The sequence below is a fragment of the Hippopotamus amphibius genome, chromosome 2, assembly GCF_030028045.1.
Source record: "Hippopotamus amphibius kiboko isolate mHipAmp2 chromosome 2, mHipAmp2.hap2, whole genome shotgun sequence".
NCBI lineage: Eukaryota > Metazoa > Chordata > Mammalia > Artiodactyla > Hippopotamidae > Hippopotamus > Hippopotamus amphibius.
The window spans coordinates 24,915,340-24,942,323 of record NC_080187.1 but is presented as its reverse complement, the minus strand read 5'-3'; the positions used below and the strand labels follow the sequence as shown (position 1 = coordinate 24,942,323).

General features: G+C 46.3%; 1 protein-coding gene across 5 annotated transcripts in view; it reads right to left on the bottom strand.

Moving 5' to 3' along the window:
• The window catches only part of EPB41L4B (erythrocyte membrane protein band 4.1 like 4B), a 131,784-nt gene that overhangs the window by 86,137 nt on the left and 18,663 nt on the right, over positions 1 to 26,984 (bottom strand). For all 5 annotated transcript variants that reach the window (XM_057720890.1, XM_057720892.1, XM_057720894.1 and 2 more), the window contains exon 2: positions 11,133 to 11,237. In XM_057720890.1, the coding sequence (XP_057576873.1) occupies positions 11,133 to 11,237 (105 nt within the window). The remainder of the gene's footprint in view (positions 1 to 11,132; positions 11,238 to 26,984) is intronic.

Below are 26,984 nucleotides of genomic sequence, written 5' to 3'. Positions count from 1 at the left end.
GGGTGGGTGGGGTGGGCTGGGTTGTCGACTTCCATTATTCATTCATCACTTGCCTATCAGGCAGCTTTGGATGATCAGTTTGTTTCATTAGAATTAAATCTCACTGCTGCCCTCAACCAAGCTGGAAATGCTGGACCTTAGCCCCTGGGAGGAGGACAGATAAAGACTTGATAAAAACATAATATTTACTTTCCTGCCAAAGTAAGTATCATGCTAATAGCTTGACTAAACCTTACTTTCAAATGAGTTTATCCTTACCAGGCAAGGAAAGTTCTCACTGCAACCAGCCTTCTAATCTTATTAGCCCCAGACGCTCAGAGCTTAAAGGAGCTTGTCCCATTTCTTTCCTTTCTCAAGTCTCCTTATCGTATTTGGAACAGAACAAATTCCAGCCCACTGTTCCCCTCCTTCTACTCTAATGTTGATTCAGGCCCAACCTTAGCTGTGGTTCTCAACACTGGCTGTGTTTCAATCACAAATACCCAGGTCCCACCGAAGATCATTAAACAGAATCTCTCAGATAGTGTTTTTTAAAGGCTCCCAGTATGCCCATTAAATATTTAGTGCTGAAGTTTTCCTGCATCCTCTCCTGTCCAAGAATATGTCCTAATACTTATCCTGGGGATCCCTGAAACAGCCCCTTCTGAAAACTGCTGTCTGAGCTCTGTAAAATTTCAAGCAATTTCAGGGTATACTAGCCAGATGTCTACGGCCTGTGTTAGCTGACAGGCATATCATGGCTAGATGCTCCTCCTGGACAGCAGATGCCTTTCCCTCTGACCACACTGCTAAAGGAGCCCCCTTGTCCACGTGTGCTGGCCTCCATCCTTCCCACCTAGCCACCAGCCACGGAGCCAGGCCCAGAGCAGGACCCGCCAGGATCAAGCCTGTGAAAAGTCTGGGGCTCACAAAGAAGGGAAAGGAATCAGAAATGGTTCCATGTAAAAAGCTCCTGGGACTTCCCTGGGGGTCCAGTGGTTAAGACGTCGCCTTCCAATGTAGGGGTTGCGGGTTCCATCCCTGGTCAGGGAGCTAAGATCCCACGTGCCTTGCGGACAAAAAAACAGAGGCAATAACTGTAACAAATTCAATAAAGACTTCAAAAAATGGTCCACATCAGAAAAGTCTTTATTAAAAAAAAAAAGAAAGAAAAAGCTCCTTGACTCTGGGGTGTTCAGATCAAGCTTGTTCACCAGCATCGGAGGCAATAAGAAACCCAGTCATAATCCTAAAACAAGAGATGATAAAAACCTATCTTGCATCCAACCAGTTCAAAATGACCTGACTTTCTTCTTAGCTGCAGGAGCTGACCAGACTCTGATCACTCGTACTTAATCCCACAAGACCACCCTGGGACTTGAAAACTCCGGGCACTCAGGCCCAATGTGGCATTTAGTAAATTACATCCTATGCTTGGCTTGAAGCCCTAGGCAGCAGCAGCAGGACCTGTCTCAGATGTTCACCTGCATCCGGCTAAATATAGCCAGGCCGCCTGGCAGCAGAGGCCACACAAATGGCTCCAGCCCTCTCAACAGACCATTAAACCAGTCACCGGAAACAGACAGGTGCACTTCTGAGTACAAAGGGCAAGACATTTAACTAACTCTAACGGGTATTAGGTGGTTTCTGATCTGAATTTCTCATGCAAGTCCATCTGGCAAAACCCTTTCCACAAATCGAGATGTGAGATGATCTGGCAAAGCCCATCTGTTCTAATAGTACATCAGTTCTAGAATTATAACATACATGAGGCTGGTTGTAGAATTTAATTGTCTAAAATCTACACAGAAGCACTTGAATCACAACGGCCAGAAGCTCAGGGGCTGAAGAGGTTCTAAAAACTCTGCCTGAACAACCCCTGGGCCATCATATTTAAGTGATGGAACTCATAACTGGCTTTCTAGTACCTCTAGATTTTCTTGGCTTGTAAAAAGTTTGTCTAGTTTGCATTTAAATTTGAGCTGGAAGGAATCTGCGAGATAATCATATCCAAAGGATGTAAAGAGAAAGAAGAGAATGAACACTTTTGGAGCTTATTGTGTGATATTGTGACTCATAATAAGAAATGTATATTTGGTCTTTGTCAGTTTCTGGCACAGAGTTCCTAAAACCCTTGTAATTTCCTAAGTGGTAACAGCAATAAAAGTGTCTTAATATTCATAACAAACCCCTTTCAATGACACCTGAGTTTATGTGAATGAGGTGACTGCGGGAAAGCACCTAAGGATGGGGCTGGTTGCCAGGGGAACCAAACAGGGGCTTGGAACTTTCAGTTCCCCCCTAACCCTGACCTCCAGGGAGGGGAGAGGGGTTGCAGTTTGAATCAATCACCAGTGGCTGATGATTTAATCAATTGCGTCTATGTAATGAAGCCTTCATAAGGACAAGATTCATAGACCTTCCAGGCTGGTGAACACAGGGGGACATGGGAAGAGTGGCATGTTCAGAGATGGCATGAAAGCTCTGCACCTCCCCCCCCCGCCCTATGCATCTGTTTCATCTGGCTGTTCCCGAGTTACATCCTTTTATGATAAACTATAACCTAGTAAGTAAAATAGTCCTCTGATTTCTGCAATGGGCTTCAGCAAATTAATCAAACCCAAGGAGGGGGTCATAGGAAACTCCCATCTATAGCCAATAGGTTAGCAGCACAGGTGACAACCTGGACTTGGGATTAGCGTCTGACATGTGTTTTGGGGTCGGAGGGTGGGAGGGGGGAAGTCTTAAGGGACTTAACCTGTGGGATCTGACACTATCTTCAGATAGATGGTGTCAGAATTCATTGCCTGGTAACTGTTGAAAAAAACACCCCTTGCATTATGTCACATCCATCACTTTCTCAGGCCTCAGAACAGAGGAAGGTGGGCGTGGAGAGGGCGCGAGGTATCCTGCATCAAGGGCATTAATGAGGCAGGATTCTAACTCAGGCTGTGTCAGCATCCAGTGCTCTGGTCTCCACAGCACACACCAGCCTGACATGTCTCCTCTGCCTTCGGGAGGGATCTCTCCTTGACCTCATCCAGAAGTAAGCCCTGTCGACCAGTTCACACAGCTACTCAAGCTTTCCTTAGGGATTCGTTTAAATCAAATGCAGAGACGCCTTCCCTTTATCAATAGCTTCCCATTCGGCACCAATATTTGCACGTGGGCAGGAAAACACTTGCTCCACCAACATTCAGAAGCAGGCTGTTGGGAGGCCTGCGGCATTTCTTGAGCAGTTTCACACGTCTTTGAGAAGGAGGCAGGGACTTCCCTGGAGGTCCAGGGAAGCTAATCCCAAGTCCAGGTTGTCACCTGTGCTGCTAACCTATTGGCTACAGATGGGAGTTTCCTATGACCCCCTCCTTGGGTTTGATTAATTTGCTGAAGTGGTTAAGACTCCGCGCTCCCAATGCAGGGGGCCCTGGTTCGATCCCTGGTCAGGGGACTGGCTCCCGTATGCCACAACTAAAGATCCTGCACGGGGCAACAAAGATCGCTCATGCCGCAACTAAGACCCGGTGGAGCCAAACAAATAAATATTAAAAAAAAAAAAAAAAAAAAAGATCAGCGTTCAAGTCCCAGCCCAGCCAGTTGCCTGGCGTGTGGCTGTGAGCAAGCCCCCTGCCCCCAGCCCGCAGCTTCCTCATCTGTGCACTGAGCTGTCCCTTAACACCGCAGAATCAACTCGGTGTCCCTGGAAACTGTAACAAATTGTTCCCATGGAAGGAAGGGTTTAAAATTTTTTCTCTTAGAGTAACATATCCCACTACTAGTGTTTCTACTCTCCTACTCCCCCATCCCCTAACGTGCATCTGAAATGGCAGGAGCTCTCTGCAGTGTCCACGTGAGTGGCAAACATGATGACATTGCAGGCAGCCATCAGAGTGAAGCTGCTATAGTCCCTCTGGTGTCCACTGAGTCCTTCCCGTTACCATGTCTGGGCGTCAACCTCCCCTGGCAGCCCTGGGCCTCTAAAGACCCATCTACCCAATTCCACGCTGCAAAAACCAGAGGAAAAACATCTCACAGGTCTTGAGACAAAGGCTAAAATCACCTTTTCTGGATTCCTTGCTGCAAAATGGACCCCCATAAAACGCTCCCTTTCACCCTGGGAGGGGCTCCGGAAGGGACTTAGGATGGCTGCACCTAACCTGTAGAACACCTGCCCCCGAGATGGGGGTGGAGGCTCCCGTTCGGTGGGGCTGTGGTTGCCCCGGCCCCAAACTGCTGCCGCTCCTCTGCCTGGCAAAGTCCTCTCATCCTCTGTGGCTGTGGCCCACCTCACGTTCACCCTTCCCCTCTGATACCCTGCTCACCTCATCAGCAACACTCAGGCTCCAGGCTCGTAGATGGGAGGACCGAGCCCACAGTTTTCCAAGGGGCCACTTGTCTGTCTCCCCCACCAGAACGTGGCAGACAGGGACACTGTCCAGCCTACCTCTGCACACAGAGCTTGCTACTGAGTAAGCTTCAAGTCACTGTTTGCTGAATGGCTACGAACTGAATGTTTTCTTCCCATGGGTGTGAGTGTGTCGGGGTGGGTGTGATGCTACCATGTGTAATGGAATCAGTATAACCCAGCGGAAAGTGCTGGCCTTTGGAATGAGAGACCAGGTTCTGAATCCCGACTCTGTGCCTTACTTGAACCTTCACAAGGTTTCCAGGGAGACTTGGATTCATCTGTAAAATGGGTCTGCTCTACGGCCAGCTTTACAGATCAGTGCTGAATGTTAAACAAGAGTTACATAAAGCCTTTAGTTTGATGCCTGCCTCAGGGCTCATGGGAGTAGGAACTCAGTAAACAGCACCTACCAGATCAGTCTGTAAGAAGGCTGGGTGGGTGCAGGCCAGAGCTGGAGCTCTCAGGAGAAAGCTTTGATATGTAAAAATAGAACCCTTGCCCCTGCTTTGAGCTGTGCCAAAGTGACAGCTACAGAGTGGGTTCCTGGGTGGCTTTCCAGCTTTGATACCGAAAAGGGAAAGAGGAGGCCCCAGCCCCAAGTGCTAAAAATAGGCAATGCCAATAGACTTTGACCTTGCTTCAGGGCTGGGCAGCACACCATGGAAACCAGGCTTGGGTCTTTGCAGGGAGCTGGGACATAAGCTGGAGACGCAGAGAGCCTTGCCAAGAGCCTTGCCACCGCCAGCCCTCTGATTTGCATATCAGGGGCTGGGTGGGGATGTCATTCCTTGCAGGAGCCTCAATTATGGGGCGATAAGCCAATGCCCAAGTGGACCATTCCATTCCAGGCCCCTATCTATTACAGCTGCCACCAACTGCCAACTGCTTTGTCCCAGGCCCTCAGAAAAATCACTGGCTCAGCGAACTTTCCCAAGGGTCTCATCTGAACTGCGAAGGTTTCTCCCACAGGCAAGGCAGACCTGAGGTTCCCGCTAACCTCAGTGCATCACCTCTGGGGGCCGTGATGACTTCTGGTCCCCTAGGGCCTGCCCACCTAGGAAGAGACCCACACCTATGCTGGATTACAAAATCCTTTCTCCTCCACTAACTCACTGAGTCCTTCAATTTCCCTCTGAAATGGATGTTACTACATCCACCTTAGAGTTAGGAACACTGAGGCTCCAGAGTACAGTGGACTCAAATGAGCACTTAAAACCCGAAACCACAAAACCTGGGTTCGCGCACGAGCTGTGCTACTCACTAAATGACCTGACAATGTCTAAGGGCTTTGGTTTCACCACCTAGAAGGTGGAGAAATTTGACAAATGGCTCTTGAGGTCCCTTCTGGGGCTAAAGATGAAAGTTCTAGGTTGTATGCCCTGTCACCAAGAGTCACCAAGTTAAGAAGAGGTTCTAAGTCTCAGGATCTAATCAGAAAGGTCTGTTCATATACAAATGAGCAAACTACCAGGGAGGGCAAAATAAGCTCAGGTTTACACAGAGGAGGAAAAACATGTTGGGAGTTCAGGACATGCTGCGTGAAGGGCTGTCATCACAGGTGGTCTTGAAGGACGGCCAGAAGTTTAAACGGGATGAGAAAGGGTGTTCCAGGGGTGAACCAGCACAAGCAAAGTGCAGACATCACCAGAACCCAGCCTGCAGTGAGCCCAGCTTGGAAGTCAGACCGATGAGAAGAGGGCTGGGAGCTGCCGCTGGCCCACACCTCTGGGATCCTCAGAGTCAGGCAGATAAGGACCCCACATCTGCTCTTGTGGGGAAGAAAAGCACGTCATGTTTACAGAGCTACGTGCTGGAAAGGCTTTGGAGCCTGCAGAGTCTGAGCATCTGCAGGTGTACGGCCTCGGAAGGAAGCCTGGATCCTGCCGTGAGCATCTCTCCTGCCACACAGGGCCTGGGCACTGGTGGACGGGAAAGCCTGGCAGCCAAGTGAGCAGAGGCGCAGAGTAAAGTCTTTCATAAGGAAGTCACATCCTTGACTTTCTGGGGACCTGCATGGCTGGAAAGCAGTCGTCTAGGGATGAGGACATGCCACCAAGGCAACAGGTACACGGCTCTAGTGGCAGAAATAACAGGTATCTTCTCCTCTCTGACTAGTGAAGATATGTGGGGCAGACACGCCTGCCTCTCCTTTAGACTCAGAATCACAGGACATTATAACTAGAAGAGCTCTTGGGAAAACAGGCCCCAAAACCCCATTCTAGGGACTTCCCTGGTGGTCCAGTGGTTAAGACTCTGTGCTTCCACTGCAGGGTATACAGGTTCGATCCCTGGTCGGGGAAATAAGATCCTGCATGACGTGTGGGCGTGGTCAAAAAAAAAAAAAAGAACCCCATTTTACAGATGAGGAAACTGAGACCAAGGGAGAAAAGGTGGCTTATCTAAAGCCTATCAAATGAGTTGGGGCAGAACCAGGAGTAAGGTCCAGGTCCAGAGTAGGCCCTGACTCCTAGTCCAGGGCCATAGACAACCTGAAGCCCAAAATACCACACGTGTAAGGACAACAGGAGGAGGCAGAATAGAGAAGAGTTTCCAGGAAGAGGAGGGCTGACGAGTGTCAGATGCTGGGGACAGCAAGGAGAACTCTAAATTCAACACCCAGCAAGCAATGAGAAATGGAACCCTGATGCAAGTGTAGTCAGTAAATGCTGGAGAAATAGGCAAACTCCCTTAAAATAAAGTAGTAAAAAGGATGGACAGAGAGAAAGAGAAACTTTGAGATGCAGGGTAAAAGAAACAAGGCGTTTCAGCTAAATGATTTGGCAGAGAGGTCAACTGTGAGAACAGTCTTGGAGGGGACTGGACGACAGGTCTGTGGCCCAGAGTCAGAAGGGGAACCCTGGGGCACTTGAGAGTCCATTGGGGGTTAATGAGGCTCCAAGAGCAGCTCAGGGGCCTGGACTCTGCTGAACCTGTGATCTGTGATTTGTGATGCTGCCAAAATACACAGCCCGCGGCTCTCCAGCAATGCCTGGCAGCCCGGGAGAAGCAGCAGAGGAAGCAGATGGGCCTGCATGCATGTCGAAGGGAGGCCAGGGGACAGTCACGGGGCAGGAGAAGCAAAGGGCAAGTGGGGACACAAGTGAGACAGCTGAGCTTCGCCAGGCCACAAGGAAGGAGAGGGCAGGAGGGGGTCGTCAAGGGCCAAGGCCACATGTAGAGGAACTGCAAGGACGAGATCACGGGAAGTTGTCACAGGATGAAAAAGGACAGAATTCTGGATCTCGGGAGGTGACAGGACCCAAAGTGCATCTGTGTGAGGTTTGCTCAAAAGAAGCTTCGGTGAGAGGAAACCATGTCTGGAATGTTTAGAGGGGTGAGCAGCCTGAGTTCTGAGGTTGCCCAGCAAAGAGTAAAACAGGCACCAGAGGCCATGAAGGATGGGAAGGAGAGAGCTGAGGTCAGAGGGCACAGCACTGGGTGGTCCAACCTCAAAGGAAGCAGAACTGCATGGGGGAAGGGACAGGGAAAAGCTGGTCTGCCCTCCCCAGGGCCACGGTGGCCAGAGTGAGAGTCTCCAGCTCATGGGAAGGAATCAGGACCGTGAACTCAAGGAGGTAGCTGGGGTGTTCACAGCAACAGTCGGGGGGTGGGGGAGTGGGCTGTCGGCAGACAGGAGGGCCTGAAAGTGGGGAGGAAGTCGGTGGTGCAGAGGGGGCATCCAGTGGGGGCAGAGGGGAGCGTCTGCCCAGCAGGCACTGTAGCCCAGGTGCACTTAAGTCCTGGCTCCACTGTATCACCGCAGACTGGGCACCACACTAACCATCTCAGGCAACCCAAGTTCCAGGCATCGACTTTGAGCATCTCCTTACCACCGTCACGCATAGCCCCCAGGAAGTATCTAAAAAGTGTGTTTCAGGTAGAAAGGCTTAGATATAGAGGAGGAGTGCCAGGTCTCAGCCCAAACATCTCCTACCAAGGAACTCACCTTTTCATACTCTGTCTGAAATAGCACTGCCCCTTACTCTGTCCGTCCCCTCACTCTGCTGTATTTTTCTTAACACTTATTACCACCTGTTATATTACATAGGTATTACATACGTACACTGCATTATCCACTGCTTAGAATAGGACCCAGTGCAGAACAGGCACTCAATAAATATTTTTAGATTGCTGAATAAATTCTCTTTGAAACCCAAAACTAGATTTTGTTGTGAAGGGACACTCTGAAGTCTTTCCTGCTTTTTAAAAGAACAAAACTGGAGGTATTACATTCCCTGATTTCACACTATACTATAAAGCTACAGTAATCAAAACAGTATGGTACAGACACAAAAACAGACACACAGATCAATGGAACAGAACAGAAAGCCCAGAAATGAACCCACATTTATATGATCAATTAATCAACAACAAAGGAGGCACGAATATACAATGTGGCAAAGGCAGTCTCTTCAATAAGTGGTGTTGGGAGATCTGGACAGCTATATGCAAAAGAATCAAACTGGACTTCTATCTCACACTATGAGCAAAACTAAATTCAACACGAATTAAAGACTTAAACGTAAGACTGAAACCATAAAACTTCTAGAAGAAAACACAGACAGTATGCTCTTCGACAGCAGTCTTAGTAACATTTTTTGGATATGTCTCCTCAGGCAAGGGAAACAAAAGCAAAAATAAACAGATGGGACTACACCAAACTAGAAAGCTTTCTCACAGCAAAGATAACCACCAGCAAAATGGAAACACCGCCTACTGAACAGGAGAAGGTCTTTGCAAGTGGTCTATCCAATGAGGGGTTAGCAGTCAAAATATACAAAGACCTCATACAACTCAACATCAAAAAACCTATTTAAAATGCGCAATCTGAATAGACATTTTTTCCAAAGAAGACATACAGGTGGCCAACAGACACATGAAAAGATGCTCAACATTATTAACCATCAGGAAAATGCAAATCTAAACCACAATGAGGTATCTATCACCTCACACCTGTCAGAATGGCTATAGTCAAATATACAACAAATAACAAGAATTGGTGAGGACGTGGAGAAAAGGGAACTCTCGTGCCCTGTTGGTGGGAATGTAAATGGATGCAGCCACTATGGAAAACAGTATGGAGATTCCTCAAAAAATTAAAAACAGAACTACCATGTGATCCAGTACTTCCACTCCTGGATATTTATCCAAAGAAAACAAAAACACTAATTAGAAAAGATATGTGCACCCCTATGTTCGCTGCACTGTTATTTACAATAGCAAGATATGGAAGCAACTCAAGTGCCCATCAATAGATGAATGGATAAAGAAGATGTGGTATCTATAGTACATATGCAATGGAATATTACAGAGCCATAAAAACAAAAAATAATGAGGGACTTCCTAGGTGGTGCAGTGGTTAAGAATCCACCTGCCAATGCAGGGGACACGGGTTCGATACCTGGTCCAGGAAGATTCCACATGCTGCAGAGCAACTAAGCCCGTGCGCCACAATTATTGAGCCCGTGTGCCGCAACTACTGAAGCCCATGAGCCTAGAGCCCATGCTCCACAACAAAAGAAGCCACCACAATGAGAGGCCCTCACACCACAATGAAGAGTAGCCCCTGCTTGCTGCAACTAGAGAAAGCCCCTGTGCAGCAACGAAGACCCAATGCAGCCAATAAATAAATAATAAATTTATTAAAAAAAAAAAAAAGGGAGCCAAAAAATACTATTAAAAAAAATAATGAAATCTTGCCATTTGTGACAACATGGTTGGACCTAGAGGGTATTATGCTAAATGAAATAAGTCAGATAGTGAAAGACAAATACGGTATGATATCACTTATATGTGGAATCTAAGAAACAGAACAAATGAACAAACATTACAAAACAGAAACAGAGTTACAGATACAGAGAACAAACAGGTGGTTGCCAGGGGGGAAGGAGGGAGAAAGGAATAGGTGAGGGAGATTAAGAGGTACAAACGACCAGTAGTTGCAAAATAAATGAGTCACCAGTATGAAATGTACAGTGCGGAAAATATAGTTAGTAACAATGTAATATCTTTGTATGATGACAGGTCCTAAACAGGGTTATGGTGATCATTTAGAAATGTACAGAAATATTGAATTACTGTGTTGTGTAACAGGAACATAGTATTGTAGGTAAATTATAAAATAAAGAAATGAAAATAAATGAAAGAGTGGCTCTGAGCTGTGTCAAGTTCACTCACTCAAGCATCTCCATTGTGAACAGTTCTGTCACAGGCAAAGTGGGGGAAGTTCTGCTGACCTAACACAACCTCCTGGAGCCTGCAAGATGGTTCTCGACCAATGCCAAAACCTGCTCTGACCGCCCACCCCCGAGCCCACTAAGCCTCGCTGTGATTCAGCTGTGTTCACAGCACCTGCTTGCTACACCTGGCAAGAGTCCATGAGAAGATGGCGGCACAACCTCTTCTGCTGGTTAAAAATACAAGCAGCATCCTTAAAAGAATTCCTATAATGATATTTCTTCTTTCTACCTACTCTAGAGATGTGCCCACACGGCATCCCTATGTTTGCACATCCCCGTGTGCGACAGGAACACATCTTCCTTTTCCTTTCCCAGGTACTGGTCACCTCCAGGGTGCGGCATCATGGATGCACCATCTCACGTGGGTGCCAGCACCTCCATCCCAATGCTCCTGCTGCAACAATATCACGGTTTTACTCCTGTTTTTCTCTACCAATTTCTAGCAACCGTGGATCTGTGATTAGCATGAACAGCCAATCCATCCTGTAAGGAATCAAAGGAATACATACCGAAACCTGGGCAGAATCAAGGAACTGGAGGCCAAAGTAATCTGTTTCCACCAGGTCCAAATGGTACACAATCTGATCAAACAAATCCTGGCCTTTGGCATGTTTCTGGAAGACAATTGGGTAGATTTAAAGTTAGGATGTGACAGCTGGATAAGAAACCAGATTTAAAAAACAAAACTTTTCTCTCTCTACTGCATACATGTATGTGTTCCAGGACACAAACTTTAAAAAATGTAATTATTTTTATTATAATACAAACTCACGATTAAATCTAAGCGTACATGATGACGAAAAACCCACCGGACTACTAATGCTTCACAGGATGATTAGGGAACCAACGCCTTATGATGAAAAATGGTAAATAAATGGAAAAAAAAAAATCAAACATTAATCCTGCTTTTAGCTGTAGCACTGGGTGACCAAAGAGCAGATGACAGCATACACAAAAATTAACTCAAAATGAATCAAAGACCTAAATGCAAGAGTTAAGACTATAAAACTCAGAATAAAACATACACACAAATCTTCATGACCTCAGGTTAGGCAGCAGTTTCTTAGATAAGACACTAAAAGCCAAGCAACATAAGAAAAAACTGGACATCATCAAGATGTATAATTTTTATGCTTCAAAGAACACCAAGATATCAAGAAAGTACAGAGACAACCCTGAATGGGAGAAAATGGTACAAATCGTACTTCTGATAAGGGATTTTTATCTAAAACATACAAAGAATTATCACAACTCAATAATAAAAAGACAAATATTCAATTAAAAAATAGGTCAAGGAAACAGTATCTCCAAAAGTAGACAAACAGTAAATAAGCATATGAAAAGATGCTCAACATCACTAGTCACCATCAGGAAAATGCGAATCAAAACCACAATCACGGGCTTCCCTGGTGGTGCAGTGGTTTTGATTTGGCCCATGCAGGGGACACGGGTTCAACCCCTAGTTCAGGAAGATCCCACATGCCTCGGAGCAACTAAGCCCATGTGCCACCACTACTGAGCCTGTGCTCTGGAGTCCATGAGCCACAGCTGTTGAGCCCACATGCCACAACTACTGAAGCCCATGCACCTAGAGCCCGTGCTCCGCAACAAGAGAAGCCACCACAACGAGGAGCCAGCACACTGCAATGAAGAGTAGCCCCTGCTCTCTGTAACTAGAGAAAGCCCGTGTGCAGCAATGAAGACCCAACACAGCCAGTAAATAAATAAATAAATTAATTAATAAATTAAATTTATTTATTTATTAAAAAAAAAAACCCAAAACCACAATCAGACACTTCACACCCACTGGGAGGGCTATAATAAAAAAGACAGATAACCAATGTTGGAGAAACTGGAACTCTCTTATACTGCTGATGGAACCGTCAAATTGTGTAGCTGATTTAGGAAACAGTCTTAAATGGTTAAACACAGAGTCACCATTTGAGCCAGCAATTCCACATCTAGGTAAATATCCAAGAAAAATGAAACCATTATGCTCACACAGAAACTGGTACAAAAATGTTCGCAGCAGCATTATTCATAATAGCCAAAAAGTAGAAGCAACCCAAATGTCTATCAACTGATGAACGGATAAACAAAATGCAGTAATAACCATACAATGGAATATTATTTGGCCATAAAAAGGAATAAAGTTCCGATACATGTTACAACATTGATGCACCTTGAAAACATTATACTAAGTGAAAGAACCCGGTTACATATTATTTGAAATGTCCAGAACTGTAAGTCTAGAGACAGAAATTAGGTCAGTAATTGCTTAGGGCTGCCGGGTTTGTGAGGTGACAGCAAAGATGAGTAGGGTTATTTGGGGGTTAACAAAGTGTTCTAAAATTAATCGTGATGATAGAGGTACAACTCTATGAATATACTAAAAACTGCTAAACTGTATGCTTCAGAATAGGTGACGTGTATGGTACGTGAATCTCTATTCTAATAAACCATTAAAAACAGTAGAGAGGCAGAGTTTTTCTTTATAGTAGTATTTCAGCCAAGAAATGAAGAAGGAATAACAGAATTGCAATATCACAATTTTGTAACTTCTAATGAATGGCAGGCTCTAAGCATTGGATGCCAGTGGCTACTAACATTGCAAAAGAAGACAGACAGACAACCATTATGTACCTCACGATGAAGAACATCCAACCACCCAAGATATAACCTTGCTCCCCACACCTCTCTTTCCACAGGGGGAAAAAAAAAATCAACCCTGGGACTGCCTCAACCACTAGATCCAACCGCCAACTGTAGGAAATGCAGAAGAATGTTCTAAACTACATGAGACTGCAATTGGCAAGATCCAGCCTGTGGGAAATTCTAGAAACTCCTCAGGACAAATGACCTAGTTTCTTCAACAAATAATATAGGGAAGGGAAGAGATGGAGGGGACATCTATGGATTAAAAGAGATTTAAAACACATTTTTAAAAAGGCAAACTTAACTTGCAATGTCTAGGGATGCACACTTGGGTGAGCAAACTTGCAAAGATAGGAAAGAAGTGACTGCAATAAAGTCAGGGTAATTGTTGCTCTTGGGGCTGGGCAGGGCAGCACAGGGAGGGGGCAACAGTGGACTTCCGGCGGGCTGGCAGGATTCCAGCGTTTGACGTGGGTGGTGGTACAAGGGTGTCTGTCTACCTTCTAGCAGTTCATTAAACTGTACCTTTGTTTCATTTGTACGTTTGTATTTGGTATACAAATAAACAATAATAAAAAAAACATCAAAACTACATCAATGAACTACAGTCTCTTTCCTTCCTGGAAATACTCCTCTGAAGGCAACAATTCAACAGAAACAGAAGGCTCGATGTGTGCTGGTGTTCTCTCTAAATTAATCTACTGGAGAAACAAGGCAGGATCGGGGGAGGGCGAAAAGAGGAAACAACGGAAACTCCAATCACAGAACACAGCCCTGGGCCCCACCAGCACTGCAGAATACTATTTGGCCCCCACAGAAGAGACTCATGAAGGCAAGACAGAAACATGGAAAATTCTTATGACAAACATTAAGTAAACAGAGTACAAAGGAATAAGGAGCCGTGGTTCCAACTACATAAAAATATGTACGCACTGTATGTGCGCTACTTGATAAAAACAGGAAACTGGCAAAAACTAAAACAGCTGTGTTAGCATGGAGACACGATGGGTGGTTTTCTTCCCAAGTTTTCTTTAACCCTGGTCTTACGGCCATTGTTAGGCAGCAAGTATAATTTCAAAAAAAAAAAAAAATCACAATTCTGACACTCTTCCTCCTTGCCCACAGCCATCCATCCTCTGGATGTATTTCTTCCAATTACTCTCCAGTGCTACTGGCCCTATGCAACACCTATTATCATGGTGCCAATGCTTCATTAGTGGGTTTCCTACTGGGAAAGAACTAGTTAGGGTAAAGCTTTAGCAGCAGGATGTGGCAGAAAGAACTGGGCTGGGAGAGAGCAAGAGACCTGTGCTCTAGTCCCAGATGCACCACTAACTCCAACCTTAACCAATTCATCATTTCCCCCAATCTATGCGGCCATCCTGGACCTCCCCAACAGCTGCAAATCAGACACGGCCACGGTGCCCTGAACGTACAGGGCCACCAAAACGCAACGGAACCCAAATCCACCCTGCTCCCCACCTGGGTCTATTTTGGTTCAGGGCTTACCATCCAGGTACGTAATTTTAACGCTCTCAGAGTCTGAACTGAAAAAGCACAGTTCTGCCCATGTAAAATGAGCGAGTTTAGCCCAAGTTTTCATTTAGGTCATTCCAAATTTTACTTTTCTAATGTCTTTCTAAAATGGCTCTTAACTGAGAAGGAGCTCAAGGTGGCGGTTGGGGAAAAAACCTTTCTAGGGGCAGTGAGTTCCTTCTGCCAATGCCAGACTGGCCCCTCTACTAGCAGACCCTCACTCAGCTGGACTTGGAGGTGGCAGACAGCAGGGTCTGGTGGATAGGAAATACCATTTTCACTCACCTATAAACAGTTCCCCCACTCACTTCCCCACCAAGTATGCTCTTTGGCCTCTTCTGCTGGAAGAGAGAATTCCCAATGGCCCTTTCCTGCTCTAAAAAGAATCTGGTGAAATTATGAGGGCTGGAATGAATAGAGGGGTCCTTGAAAGAGAGGTCCCAGGGGGGTATGGGTAGGTTGAAGACAGGAGGGTCAAGACCATAGCACTTGAATCAACCATCTCTCACTCCTCTCAGCCCACAGGGTGTCTGCTCTCAAAACTGGGAAGGTTCCAGATAAGTCTTCTGCACTGCGGGCCAGGACATCTCACCCAGGGCAGCCCCTAGAAGCCCACAAGCTGTTATCTCGGGCTTACTGGCCCAAACATTCCCTCCTTCAGCAGCTTCCCCACCTCTACTCTCCCTGCCCCCTCCAGGGCAGTAAGTGCCTCTCCTCTGGGTTCCACAAGCAGGCCCGTGCTCTCATTACAAACACCCTCATCACAATGCACTGCAGCTGCCCATGTTCCTGTCTCACTCCTGCTTTAGACTGAGCACTCCCAAGGGCAGAGACCGGCTGTGCTCACCTGGGTGCCACCCCCCCTTCCCTCCATCCCCAAAGCACATGCCTGGCTGGCACCCAGCACACACCCCACAAATGTCTGTTTGCTGGATGGATGGATGGATGGGTGGGTGGGTGGATGGATGGATGGGTGGATGGGGGATGTGTGGATGGGAGATGGATGGGGCCATGAAACAAACCTTCTGGATGGACCACGCTAAAGAATGAAAAACAGACTGATATTTCACAAGCAGCAGGCCTAAAAATGAGAACACTCATTAAAATCTTTTCCAATTAAGTCTTCCATGAACAAGCATCTAGGGAACTGTGCTGTACTTCCAAGGCCATTTACCTAAACACAATTTTGTGGCTATTACGTGAAGTGCTGTCTAGTGATTACACCAGGAGATCTGTTATTGTGACAAGACTGGAAGCTGCTCCTTGGTGCCTCATTATTAACTGGGTCTCTCCCTCTATGATGAATCCACTCATTCATTCGACAAATATTTACCAACTGCTCATCAGATGCCAGCCACCCTTCTAGGCACTGGGGTACACTGGGGTCACAAAGTCTGGAAGGGAGCTGCTACAGGAAGCTGCAGAAGAACAAGTCCTTCTTGGGGAGCAAAGTCATCCTAAACAGCTTAAGACCCGAACCCATAGGTAACAATATTACTTATATCCCTGCCTTCCCAAGCAGAATATACTCAATGTAAAACCTTACAAAGTCCTGATCACCGTCCTGAAATCCACCAAGTACAAGACACGTGTGGAGAGCGGTCCCCAAACACAGCAGGATCTAGAGAGCTCTACCCTCGAGTTCTTGCATCCACGATGCCTAGTTTTTCTTCCTCCCCTCTCAACACATCACTTTTTACAAAGACCGGCAACCAGTGGTTTGGAGACAGTATGTCTCTCTATAGCAGCTCCTTCTGATCTGACAGGAGCTAAAAATAACCACATGCATTAAAATCATGTGCAAAATAAGAGTACAGAGTTGCCAGCTAAAGACTGGGTCAGGCAGGCAGCCAGCAGGGAAACGTATGGACATCCTGATACCTTTGCTGGCCAGTCAGAGGTTCCGATTTTGCCTATTTACTGGTTCCTAGCTATGGTCCCGATAAGGAGGACTGCTGGACAGCTGATGTCTTAACTGTCCCCCAAATAAAGGAACCAGCCTGACCCTCTTAGATAAGATGCAACTGGCAACATCTTACTGTAACCTGATCCACTTGCAATGCGGTCCTGGAAGAACAAAGAAGACAGAAGCCAATCCATTCAAATCTCATTAGTCTCAATAGCATAAGACGCTGTGCATCTCAGGTAGGTTTGAAAGGAGGAAATCAGCTGTGTGTGAGAGTACCAGTCAAGCGTATACATCCTAGTCAGTGGAAAGCATGCCATCTGGGCAGAGAAAGGATTTCGGGAGCCTTGCAGGCACACAAGGTTCTCCTCCATTTACCGGCTACACATCCATCAGATGGTCCCCCTGCACCCATCTTCAGAAGGCTCTCTCTTTCCTATCCATTATGGCTCAGGCCACATCACCTCATATGTGGACCACAGCAACAGCCCCCTGAGTGGTCCCGCTACCTTTAGTGTCTCCCTCCTAAAGTCCATCTTCCTTGTGTTTGCCAGAATGGTCCTCACACAACATGGCCCTCATCTCAGTCACTTTTCTCCACAAAAACATCCACCAGAGGATGAAGTGCAGGGCTCTTGGCCTGGTGTTAGGGATTCTGCACAATCTGCACCGCCTAATCCAATACTCCTTTTCTCTCCCCCAGGCCCCACGTGTACCCTGGGCTCCAGGCAAATGTGTTCTCCAACCGCGATGCCCACTCAACACAGACAGCAAGTCCCACCCCGACAGTGTTGCCTGGGTCATTCCTTTGCCTAGATGCCCTCCTCCCACATCCGCACTGCTATCCCTGCCTGCAACAAGCCAATCCCTGCCTGCAACAAGCCAATCCCCGCCTGCAAGCGACACTCATCAGCACTAAACTTCCTGTTGGCGGCACCTAGTCCTGTTCATCTTTGCTTCTTGATCATCTGACATTCTGAAGCTCGGTAAACACAAATGCTGATGTGGACTAAGGCGAATCCTCAGTTCCCAAGACAGTCTTCACACAACCTACTGTGCACAAGTCTGATCTTCCTGGTCCATCTCCACTGAGAATTCTCTACAGCCAGCGGGACCTGGGTGCAGAACCCTGGTACTACCATCTCCCCTTCCTAAGCCTCTGTCTGTTCTAAAGCAGACCAGAACACTGGTGTTTTGGAAACCATACCACACTGTGGTCTGCCCTTATGACTGATGAAAATGCTATGCCTTCTACAAAATACTATCAAGTTCTGGATTTTTATTTTTATTCTGGTTAAAAAATAACCAAAATTAGTGTGGCGATGGTTTCTAAACCTAAGTGCAGACTTCTGCATTTGTTCCAATTAAACGTCATCTTAAATTGCCCCACAATCTATCCTTTTAATAACCCCAGGTTATTATGCCATATACTAATTATTGGTCATCGTTTTACAACATATGGGAAATTTGATAATCAGGAAAGGGTAGGAAGTGGAGAGTGCAGGTGGGGAGTGGGGGTAGGGGTGCTGTCTTTCCTCAGTTCTATAGTATTAAGGCACCCACCTGATGGTGGACTCAACCTGGTTATAAACACGTGCAGTTGTACCACAGTGGGGCCGTGCCCTGGAACGCTTAGAGGCAAAAACGCTGGGTTGGAAAACCAGCTCTGTTTCTTTTCTAGCAACATGACTGTGACCTTAGGCAACCCCCACCCCGTGTCTCTGCCTCTGCATCTGAAAAATGGGGTACTCTCCTCTGCCCTGCCCCCCTTGCTAAACCATTGTATTAATAAAAAAACAAGAAAGCGAATGAGTGTGCACTGTAAACTGCAGTGTCCTATACACACAAGGGGTTTATTACCACTCTCATCTAAACTTTAGTTCTCTCATGTGTCCACAGGAATAACACGATGTGCTTTTTGCCAAGTGCTTAACAAAAACTGAGGTATAGGAAGTCCATGATCTAGTAATGCCATTTAAAGAAACACTGAGGCTAATCGGGCTTTGGGATTTTTGGTAAGCCCCTATTGGTCCCTGGAGATCAACTCCTTCCTTTCCAAGTTTGTAAACACCCCTTGTTTAAACAGCTCTCAGAACTCTACCTCTTCTCATCAGTGGGCTTCCTAGCCAGCAGTTCCCAGAAGGCACCTACCTCAAGGCATCTTTCAACTGTTTCCAGGAAGCGCTAATTCACGGTTAGTTACTAGTTCCTACCCCCACTCCCACAACTTGGTAACTTGCTAGTTTTCTCTGAGCCTTAGCAGGAAACTAGCTCTCTATTACAAGCACACACACACAAAGTAGCCCAGGGGTCTCTGTCCCCATTGCCATCACTACTAAGTCATCACAAAGAAGTATAAAGTGTTTACGCCAGGATGTCATAAACATAAGCATCTCAAATGACTCAATAAAGTTACCTAGAAATTTCATCGTGAGAAATAGCGTCTCAGCCATCGGCAAGATCTGGTGACTCAACACTGGAATCTAATGACGCAAAGACCATGCAGAAGTATCCCTAATCTACTGGACTGAAGGCCAGGCTGTCCAGCTTATGAATTCCACTCCCAGTTGAAGAGGGTTTCCATGTTTACAAAGGTTCCAGGACCCCATTTTGCAGAGAAGGAAGCTGAGCATCAGAGAGGCTACATGACCAAGTTCATACTGCTCACAAGAGGCAGACCTAGCATCAGGACCCAGCCTTCCCGATTCTTAGGACAGAGTTCTTTCCACCTCATCCCACTGCTTCTCTAGGCAGCTCATTCACCTCTTTGGCGCCAAACACGTGAGCCATGTTCAGCAAATAAGAAATGTTCCTTAAGCCCAATTCAACACATGGCTGCTGAGAGTCCACCTCATGCATGGCCTTGGCTACAGCTGGGATACAGGGCCACACGGTCCAACACAAACAGATCGCATGGTGGGGCGGGGTGGGGGGCAATTCCCGTTTTGTTTGGAGGGCAGGGGATTTATGGAGGAATGGAAATGATGTTCTCACACGCTCACACAGACGCCAGGACACTGGATGTGGGGGACATCGACAGTCTGGGCAGCTCCTGGAAATTCAGTTCCGGTAAAACGGAGCACACGTTCTTCATTTCCTGACTTGCCTAGCTAACACTCTCTTAGAAATCAGGGAAAGCAACAAAAACAACTGCCCTTAATTTTGATCAAAAAGGAAGTGGGTTAAATATATGCAGTTTATTGTATGTCAATTATATCTCAATAAAAAGTCTTCAAAAAAACAAACAAACAAGGAAGTAGGAACAACCTTAGAAGAAAGTGACTGTCGTCTTGGTGTGTGAGTCAGTGAAAGGAGGCAGTCCCACTGATGACCACGGTTTGCTTTCAACCAGGGGCAGGGGGCTCTCCACGTGCAACACGAGGTCTGCGCAGGCAGGCTGGAAGCTTAAGAACAGAGCACTGCTACACTGGCTTCAACTGATGGAGACATCAATCTACAACTGAGACTTTGTGTTGCATTAACGATTAACTATCGATCAGCCTCTGTTCCAGGCTGATAAGCCGTCCGGGCCAAACTGTGTTTATATCTCAGCAAAGAGTCAAAGCTCTCATTTGTTTCTGCTGTGAGAATTAAATGGCCCCAACAGCCACGCGCCTATGAACCTTCTTTCAATCAGTGTGGAATACCGAACATCTCCTAATGACCTGGGTTTCTCTCTCCCTATAGCTCCTTCCAAGCACGCCTAACACAGGTAACTCAGTGGTGAGCTGAAGGGAGGGCTTCCCTTTCATGCCTCAAGATGCTGAGTGAAGTCTGGACACTAAAGCTACTTGATCCTGGCTGCCCTTAAAACTGGTTTTATCCAACACTTCAAATATTATATTTTCCACTCTCAATAAGAAACACTAGGGACTTCCCTGGTGGTCCAGTGGTAAAGAATCCACCTTCCAATGCAGGGGACGTGGGTCTGATCCCTGGTCAGAGAACTAAGATCCCACATGCCTCGGGGCAACTAAGCCCACATGCCACAATTACTGAGCTCATGTACCTCAACTAGAGAGCCTGCGTGCCGCAGCTACAGAGCCCATGTGCTCTGGTGTTTGAGCGCTGCAACTAAGACCCAATGCAGCAAGAAGCACTAAAACAGCACATGTTGAATACTCTTAAATTTGGGGGTAACTACTATCAGGCACATTTTCATATGTGATCCCTACTGACCAGGACAAAAATATCAGACAACTTCCCTAACACAAAGGTCCACTGGGCAAATGACTCTTAGAATTCTGGATTGGGAGCCTCTCCTCACCTTTTTATTAAGCAAGGTGAGTCATGAACCATTCACAGTGCTCTCTGCCCAACTGAGACCACTCAAAGCCCTAGAGAATGGGATCGGGGGCAGGAGATTGCCCTGAATGACCTCTAAGGCAGGTGCTTCCCTCCCTAGTGGCCTCCATCTTACATCAAAAGAGAAGCAAGTACATGTGGATTTAAAAGGTCCCCAGTGGCAAGTACCTAAGGTGTTAATTTTCGTGTTAATCTTTTAAAACTGTGGCACTTAAAAACATGGCTGCAAGGTCTTTGTCCTTTTCCCTTGCATCTGGAAGACCCTGGCGCTGCTACAACCAAATAGAATATGGTATTAGTGATATTTTGTGATTTCCAAGGTGAGTGACAGTTCTCTTGGGATGCTTGCTCTGTGGGAAGAGCCAACCACCATGTAAAAAGTCCAACTACCCTAAGACTACTGTGCTGAAGACGACGTGAGCAGATGTTCCTGTCAACTGTCCCAGCTGAGCCCAGCCTCCAGCCATCCCTGCCAAGGTGCCAGACGTGTGAGTGCAGCCATCATGGACCCTCCACACCAGCCAATCTTGCAACCAACTGCTCCTGGGTGATCCTGGTCGATACCACGAGGAAAAGAAAATCCCAGCTGAGCCCCACCTCAATGGGTTCTTGATCAACAGAACCCATGAACTATGATAAATGGTCATTGTTTTAAGCCACTACGCATTGGGGGAATTTGTTATTCAATAGATAACCAGAATGAAAACCATTTAGGTACTCAGATATAACACGTGTGCATGGCATGTGTGTGCACTTTATAAAAGGTTTAGTATGTAAAAGTCTTTCATAACTTTAAAATAATGTTTCTTAGGAATCCCCACACTGTGATGCTAACTTAGGTATCATCTGCTTGGCGACAAAGAATTAGAATAATAAATATATTTATTCTTAAAAAAAAAAAGATAAACTAAAAATCTATTCTTTGAAGGCCACTAACTCTGTTTAGGAGAAAGATATTAAAATTAAGGGTTGGAATGTCTGAGGCTGCCTTGCTCTACATTCACCAACTGCATATTAAGAACTCAATAAATTGCACTGAAAAGGAGGGAGAAGACTGTTATGGATTCAAAGACATTTAAAAGACATTATTTACCAAATGCAGTGTGTTGTCTGCAGTTGGCTCCTGATTTAAACAAGCCAACCACCAACCACAAAAAGGTTTTTGGGATGATGGGAAAAGTGAACAAGGACTTGGTATTAGATGACATTAAGGAGTCACTGTTCATTTTGTTGAGTGTGATAATGGGATGGTGGAGATATATATATATATATAGATGTGTGTGTGTATATATATATAAGGAGAGACCTGTTTAAGTGTTAACAGGTTAAATGATAAGTTGCCTGGGAGTTGCTTTAAAATACTCCAGAGGGAAAAATAACATATGGGTGTTGTGTACATGACAGTTTCATCATACTGCTGTCTCAACTTGTGTATTTGAAATTTTCCATAATAAAAACTTCATGAAAACCTCATAAACTGCAAAGGAGTTGAGGGTTGCAGGGTGTCAGCACAGTCTGGCCTGAGCCTTGCCTTCGAACATCCAAGCCAGTGGTTGGGAAGAGAAGCCTTTGTCCACAGGGAAGGTGATGGTGCTATGGGATGCAGAAGATGACTCCAAGCCAGTAACAACTCATTTTCTGCCATGTCACTAAAACAAAATACAACACACAGACCTCCATCCAGATTCAACTCAAGATCTACTGCGGACCTTAAGTCACATTTCATCCCCACCCCCAGTCTTTGGTGCAGCTTATAAAGGGGCTGCACTGTTGGACTTTGTGCCCAATTTCGCAGACACAAATAGCATACTTTTACAGCAAGAAAAAAAAGTATGAGCGCCAGTAAAAGCTAATTTTTTAAGCCTTGGATACCAAAGTTCACATTCTATCTAATTTCAAGGAAACAAGGATTTTTATCCCTTAGAATATTTCTGAGGGATACAGGGTTGATTCTTAATGTTAAACTGAAGCACCACCATTTGCGGCCCAGCAGAATACAAACAGGTGATATGGGATGGGACAAGCTCCTCGGCCAAGCTCCAGACAGTCACGGTGACCAGGGCCCCACACAGAACCCTACTTGGCATCCAAGTTACCAAATAAGAATACAGGATGGTCCAGAAATCAGCGCATTCAAGTCCCTCATTTTACACATGGGGAAAAATGAGGCCAGAGGCAGGTCAGGCAACCAATGCAAAACCAGGAATAGAACACTAGGCTTCTGAACCAGAGACCAATACAATTTTCTTTCCTAGGACTTTCGTGAGACAAATACATTATGTTACCTGAAAAGGAAAGAAGAAGACCAGCCTAGCATTTCTGCTATGAAAGGTTAAGAACCAAATAGCCAAGACCAAAAATTTCAGTGTTAAAAACTCCTTGACTATAAAAAGTGCTTGGTTTGGGCAAATATTTTTGGCTTTTTAAAATGGTAGCTCGGAAAGGGGGGAAAAAAAAAAAGAAAGAAAGAATGAAAAGAATGAAAAGAAAAAAGAAAGAGTAAAAAAAAACAAACAAACCAACACAGGAGAAAGGAAAAAGAAAATGAAACAAATTTGTGCCTGGCTAAACAATAACATGCAATTAAAATGATGGACGCCTTTGCGCCAGAGGTTGAGTTTAAAACAATCTGCTGGAAGAAGGGCAGCCCTGAGAATAAATTGCCAAATTACTTTTTGCAGCCAGACTGCAGACTCCCCCTCCATGTCATTCTGAAAGCAAATAACTCCACATAAATAAACATGCAACGAATTCCCAGGAAACCCAGCCAAGAAACATGAACAGAAAGAACTAATTTTGGGTGGACGACTGCCTCCACCCATCCTGCAGCTTAGGAACACGACTAAATTTGCAAAGTAAGGCAGGTCAGTGCTAACCTCGCATACAGCCCCAACCCTAGCCCTTTTCTCTGTGGAGCCCTTTACATCCCTGAAAGTTCTGGGAGTCACAACACACCCCATGATGCAGTGGCTGAAGGCATGGACTCTGGGATCGGCATGGCAGGGATCTGAGTCCCAGCTCTGGGACTCAGCTCAGGTTGAGATTGGTGTCAGGAAATGTCCTACCTGGTAGGGATGTCTGAGGATTATATGAAATGAAATGATGATTTTAACAGGGCTTGGCCCCAGGGTTCACCCATAGGGCAGGTCCGTGGATGCATGTGGCCTCATTCTAGGTAGCATATCACTCCTAGAAGATAAGCTTTACAGAGGTGGAGTGACCAGGGAGTGTTACAAGATGAACCTGTGTCCCCCCAAAATTCATGTGTTGAAGCCCTAACTCCCTGATGCTTCCAAACGTAGCTATAATTGGAGACAGAGGTAATTAAGTTAAAATGAGTTCATTAGCGTGGGCCCTATCTTATCTGACTGGTGTCCTTATAAAGAAAGAGATCAGGTCACACACGCAGACATCAAGGATGCAAATGGAAAAGACCACCTGAAGACAGAGGGAGAAGGGGCAGCAAGATAGTGGCCATCTCCAAGCCAAGGAGAGAGACCTCGGAGGAAACCGACTCTGCCGGCACCTTGATCTTGGAATTCCAGCCGCCAGAACGGTGAGAAGACAAATTTCTGTTGTTGAAGCCACCCAGACCCTGGTACTTTGTTATGGCATCCTGAGCTGACTAGCACAGGGAGGAACACAGCTTCAAGTTAGGACCAGTTTTGAATCCGGGCTCCACCACTCAGAGCCCGCATGACCCAAACTAGGCCCCTTAACCTTTCCAAGCCTGTTTCTGGTCTGTGAAATGGACATAACACAGCACCCTTCCCACCAAGTGAGATGAAAACATATGCAGAGGATGCCATCCAGCTCGGTCATAGCTGTGCCTGGGGCCTCAGATCGAGCCCTGGGAACTTCCCACCACATCCCTCCAGGGATCCAGAGCCTTTGCTGGGTGGCAGCCTGCAGACACTCTGCATGGTGCCCCCAGGAGCTGATGGTGAGACATGTCCCCAGCAGCCTGGACACTCCTCGAGCCACAGCCCAGTCTTTGAATCCCAAATGCCTCAGGTCCCACCCCCGGCTGGGATTCCATAAGGATGGACAATGAACACAGCTAGCAAATTAGCCTGCATTTTAGCACTTTCAGTGATCACACCAACTGCTAAGGCACAGAATTTCAGGGCTTAATTTACTTGGCTCTGTGTGCATGGAAGATTTTCAAAAAAGGTCAATGAGTGGAAAAGCACATAAAACTTTTAACCTTGTCTCTGGTGAGCTTGCTGTTAGGGTCATAAAACTATAACTGAGGCACCACCGTCCATGCACCTGATGGAGGGGTATACAAATAAAGCTGTCTTTTTATAGGTGGCCTTTGATTCTTCATTCTTCTCTCTTTTCCTTTGGTGAGTCAGTACTCTTAAAAAAGTCTCCTGCAAGAAGAAGGCAGAGTATGACACATTCAGAAGAAAAGGAGGGTGTGATGCCCACAGCCTCTCCATAGGTTTGGATCTGTAGGGATTGTCAAGATTACCTCCCTGAGGTATATGGTCTGTGGTAAGTGTGAGCTGCGGTGAGAAGAGTCTTGACTGTGAGTTCACCACACAGAATGTGAGCCTTTCCTTACCCATGAACTAAAGAGAAAATGTTCCAATCATACATGTATTTTTAAAAGCAACAGCTGAATACCAAGCAAAGTGAAAGCATTAACTAGTATTACGGAATGCTACTTTAAAGTAGAAGATACAAATAGGAAATTACTTACAGAACTAAACACTTAGGTATAATACAAATATACTAACTCCTTGTCATCTCTAACTGCTATGGATTGGTCATAAGCTAACCCTAACTTCCCCCAGTTCAAGAGAACTAATTCGCCTGGGATGGCTTCACACACAAGAGGAGACCTCAGCACCCCAGGACTTCAAACCCATGTCAAAAGGGATTCCTGCAAGACTGCCTCTAATCCAGGCATGGAACCCCAACCCACATACCTTCTCAGGGACCTAGGGAGTGTAAGAGCAGCAGGGAAAACTGTATGGGGTTATGCACGTGCCACCCATGCCAGGGGTTCCTGCTGGGTGGTGCACACAAGTGAACAGGGGGCAGCCACCGCACAGATCTAGTCAGCTGCTGCTCTATGGAAATTCAGACTTCCCAGTTTTTCAAGAAAGCTACAAAATTGGAATTTCTTTATGTGCAATGTGGGAGTTTTTTAAAGCCTCGTACAGACCTCCAGTCTGCTTTTTTAATTGGAGCATGACACACACAGACAAAACTGCACAGGTCACACGTGGTCAACTCGAGGAATTATCAGAAGTGACCACAGCTATGCAACCACCACTCCGGTCAAAAAATAAAACATTCCCAGCCTGCTGGAAGTCCCTGAATGTCTCTTCCCAATTTCCCTGCCTCCCTCCCTTCCTCCTGCAGGGGCTACAGATTGGTTGTGCACGTCTTGAAGTTCTATATGTATTATAAAGGGAAGCGCACAGCATGTACTCTTTCACAGCCACATGGGGACGTGGGGCTGGTGTCCCTCCAATACGCAGAGCTTGATGGCTGAACAAAGGCACACAGGTGGCACTTTACAGCCTTAAGTGGCAGGGAAATGAGGCCCAAGTGAAGGCACCTTTGTGGATTCACTCACAGCTGAGAGAGATAGACTCACCGAGGGAGGAGTCCGAGATAAGAAGCACCAGGTGTGGGTGGAGTGGGAAGGTCAAAGTCACAGAAGGGGAGGGTCTGTTCCCAGAGCAAAAGGGCAGGGGACAAAAGGACAGGGGAGGTGGCAGGTGCCAGGGGGAGGAAGCCAAAGTGCACAGCCACCAGCGAGGCAAAAAACTAAGCACGCCTAGAGAGGCCACAGCCGCGGCAACTGGGACCAACCCCAGTGCCCACAGAGACAGCATTTTCCCCAGAGGACACCACATGGGCTGAATTCCTGGAAGGAGGAGGAATCAACAAAGATAACCTAGCGCGCTCTTTCTTTTAAAGCTCTTTTTCGGGGTCGATT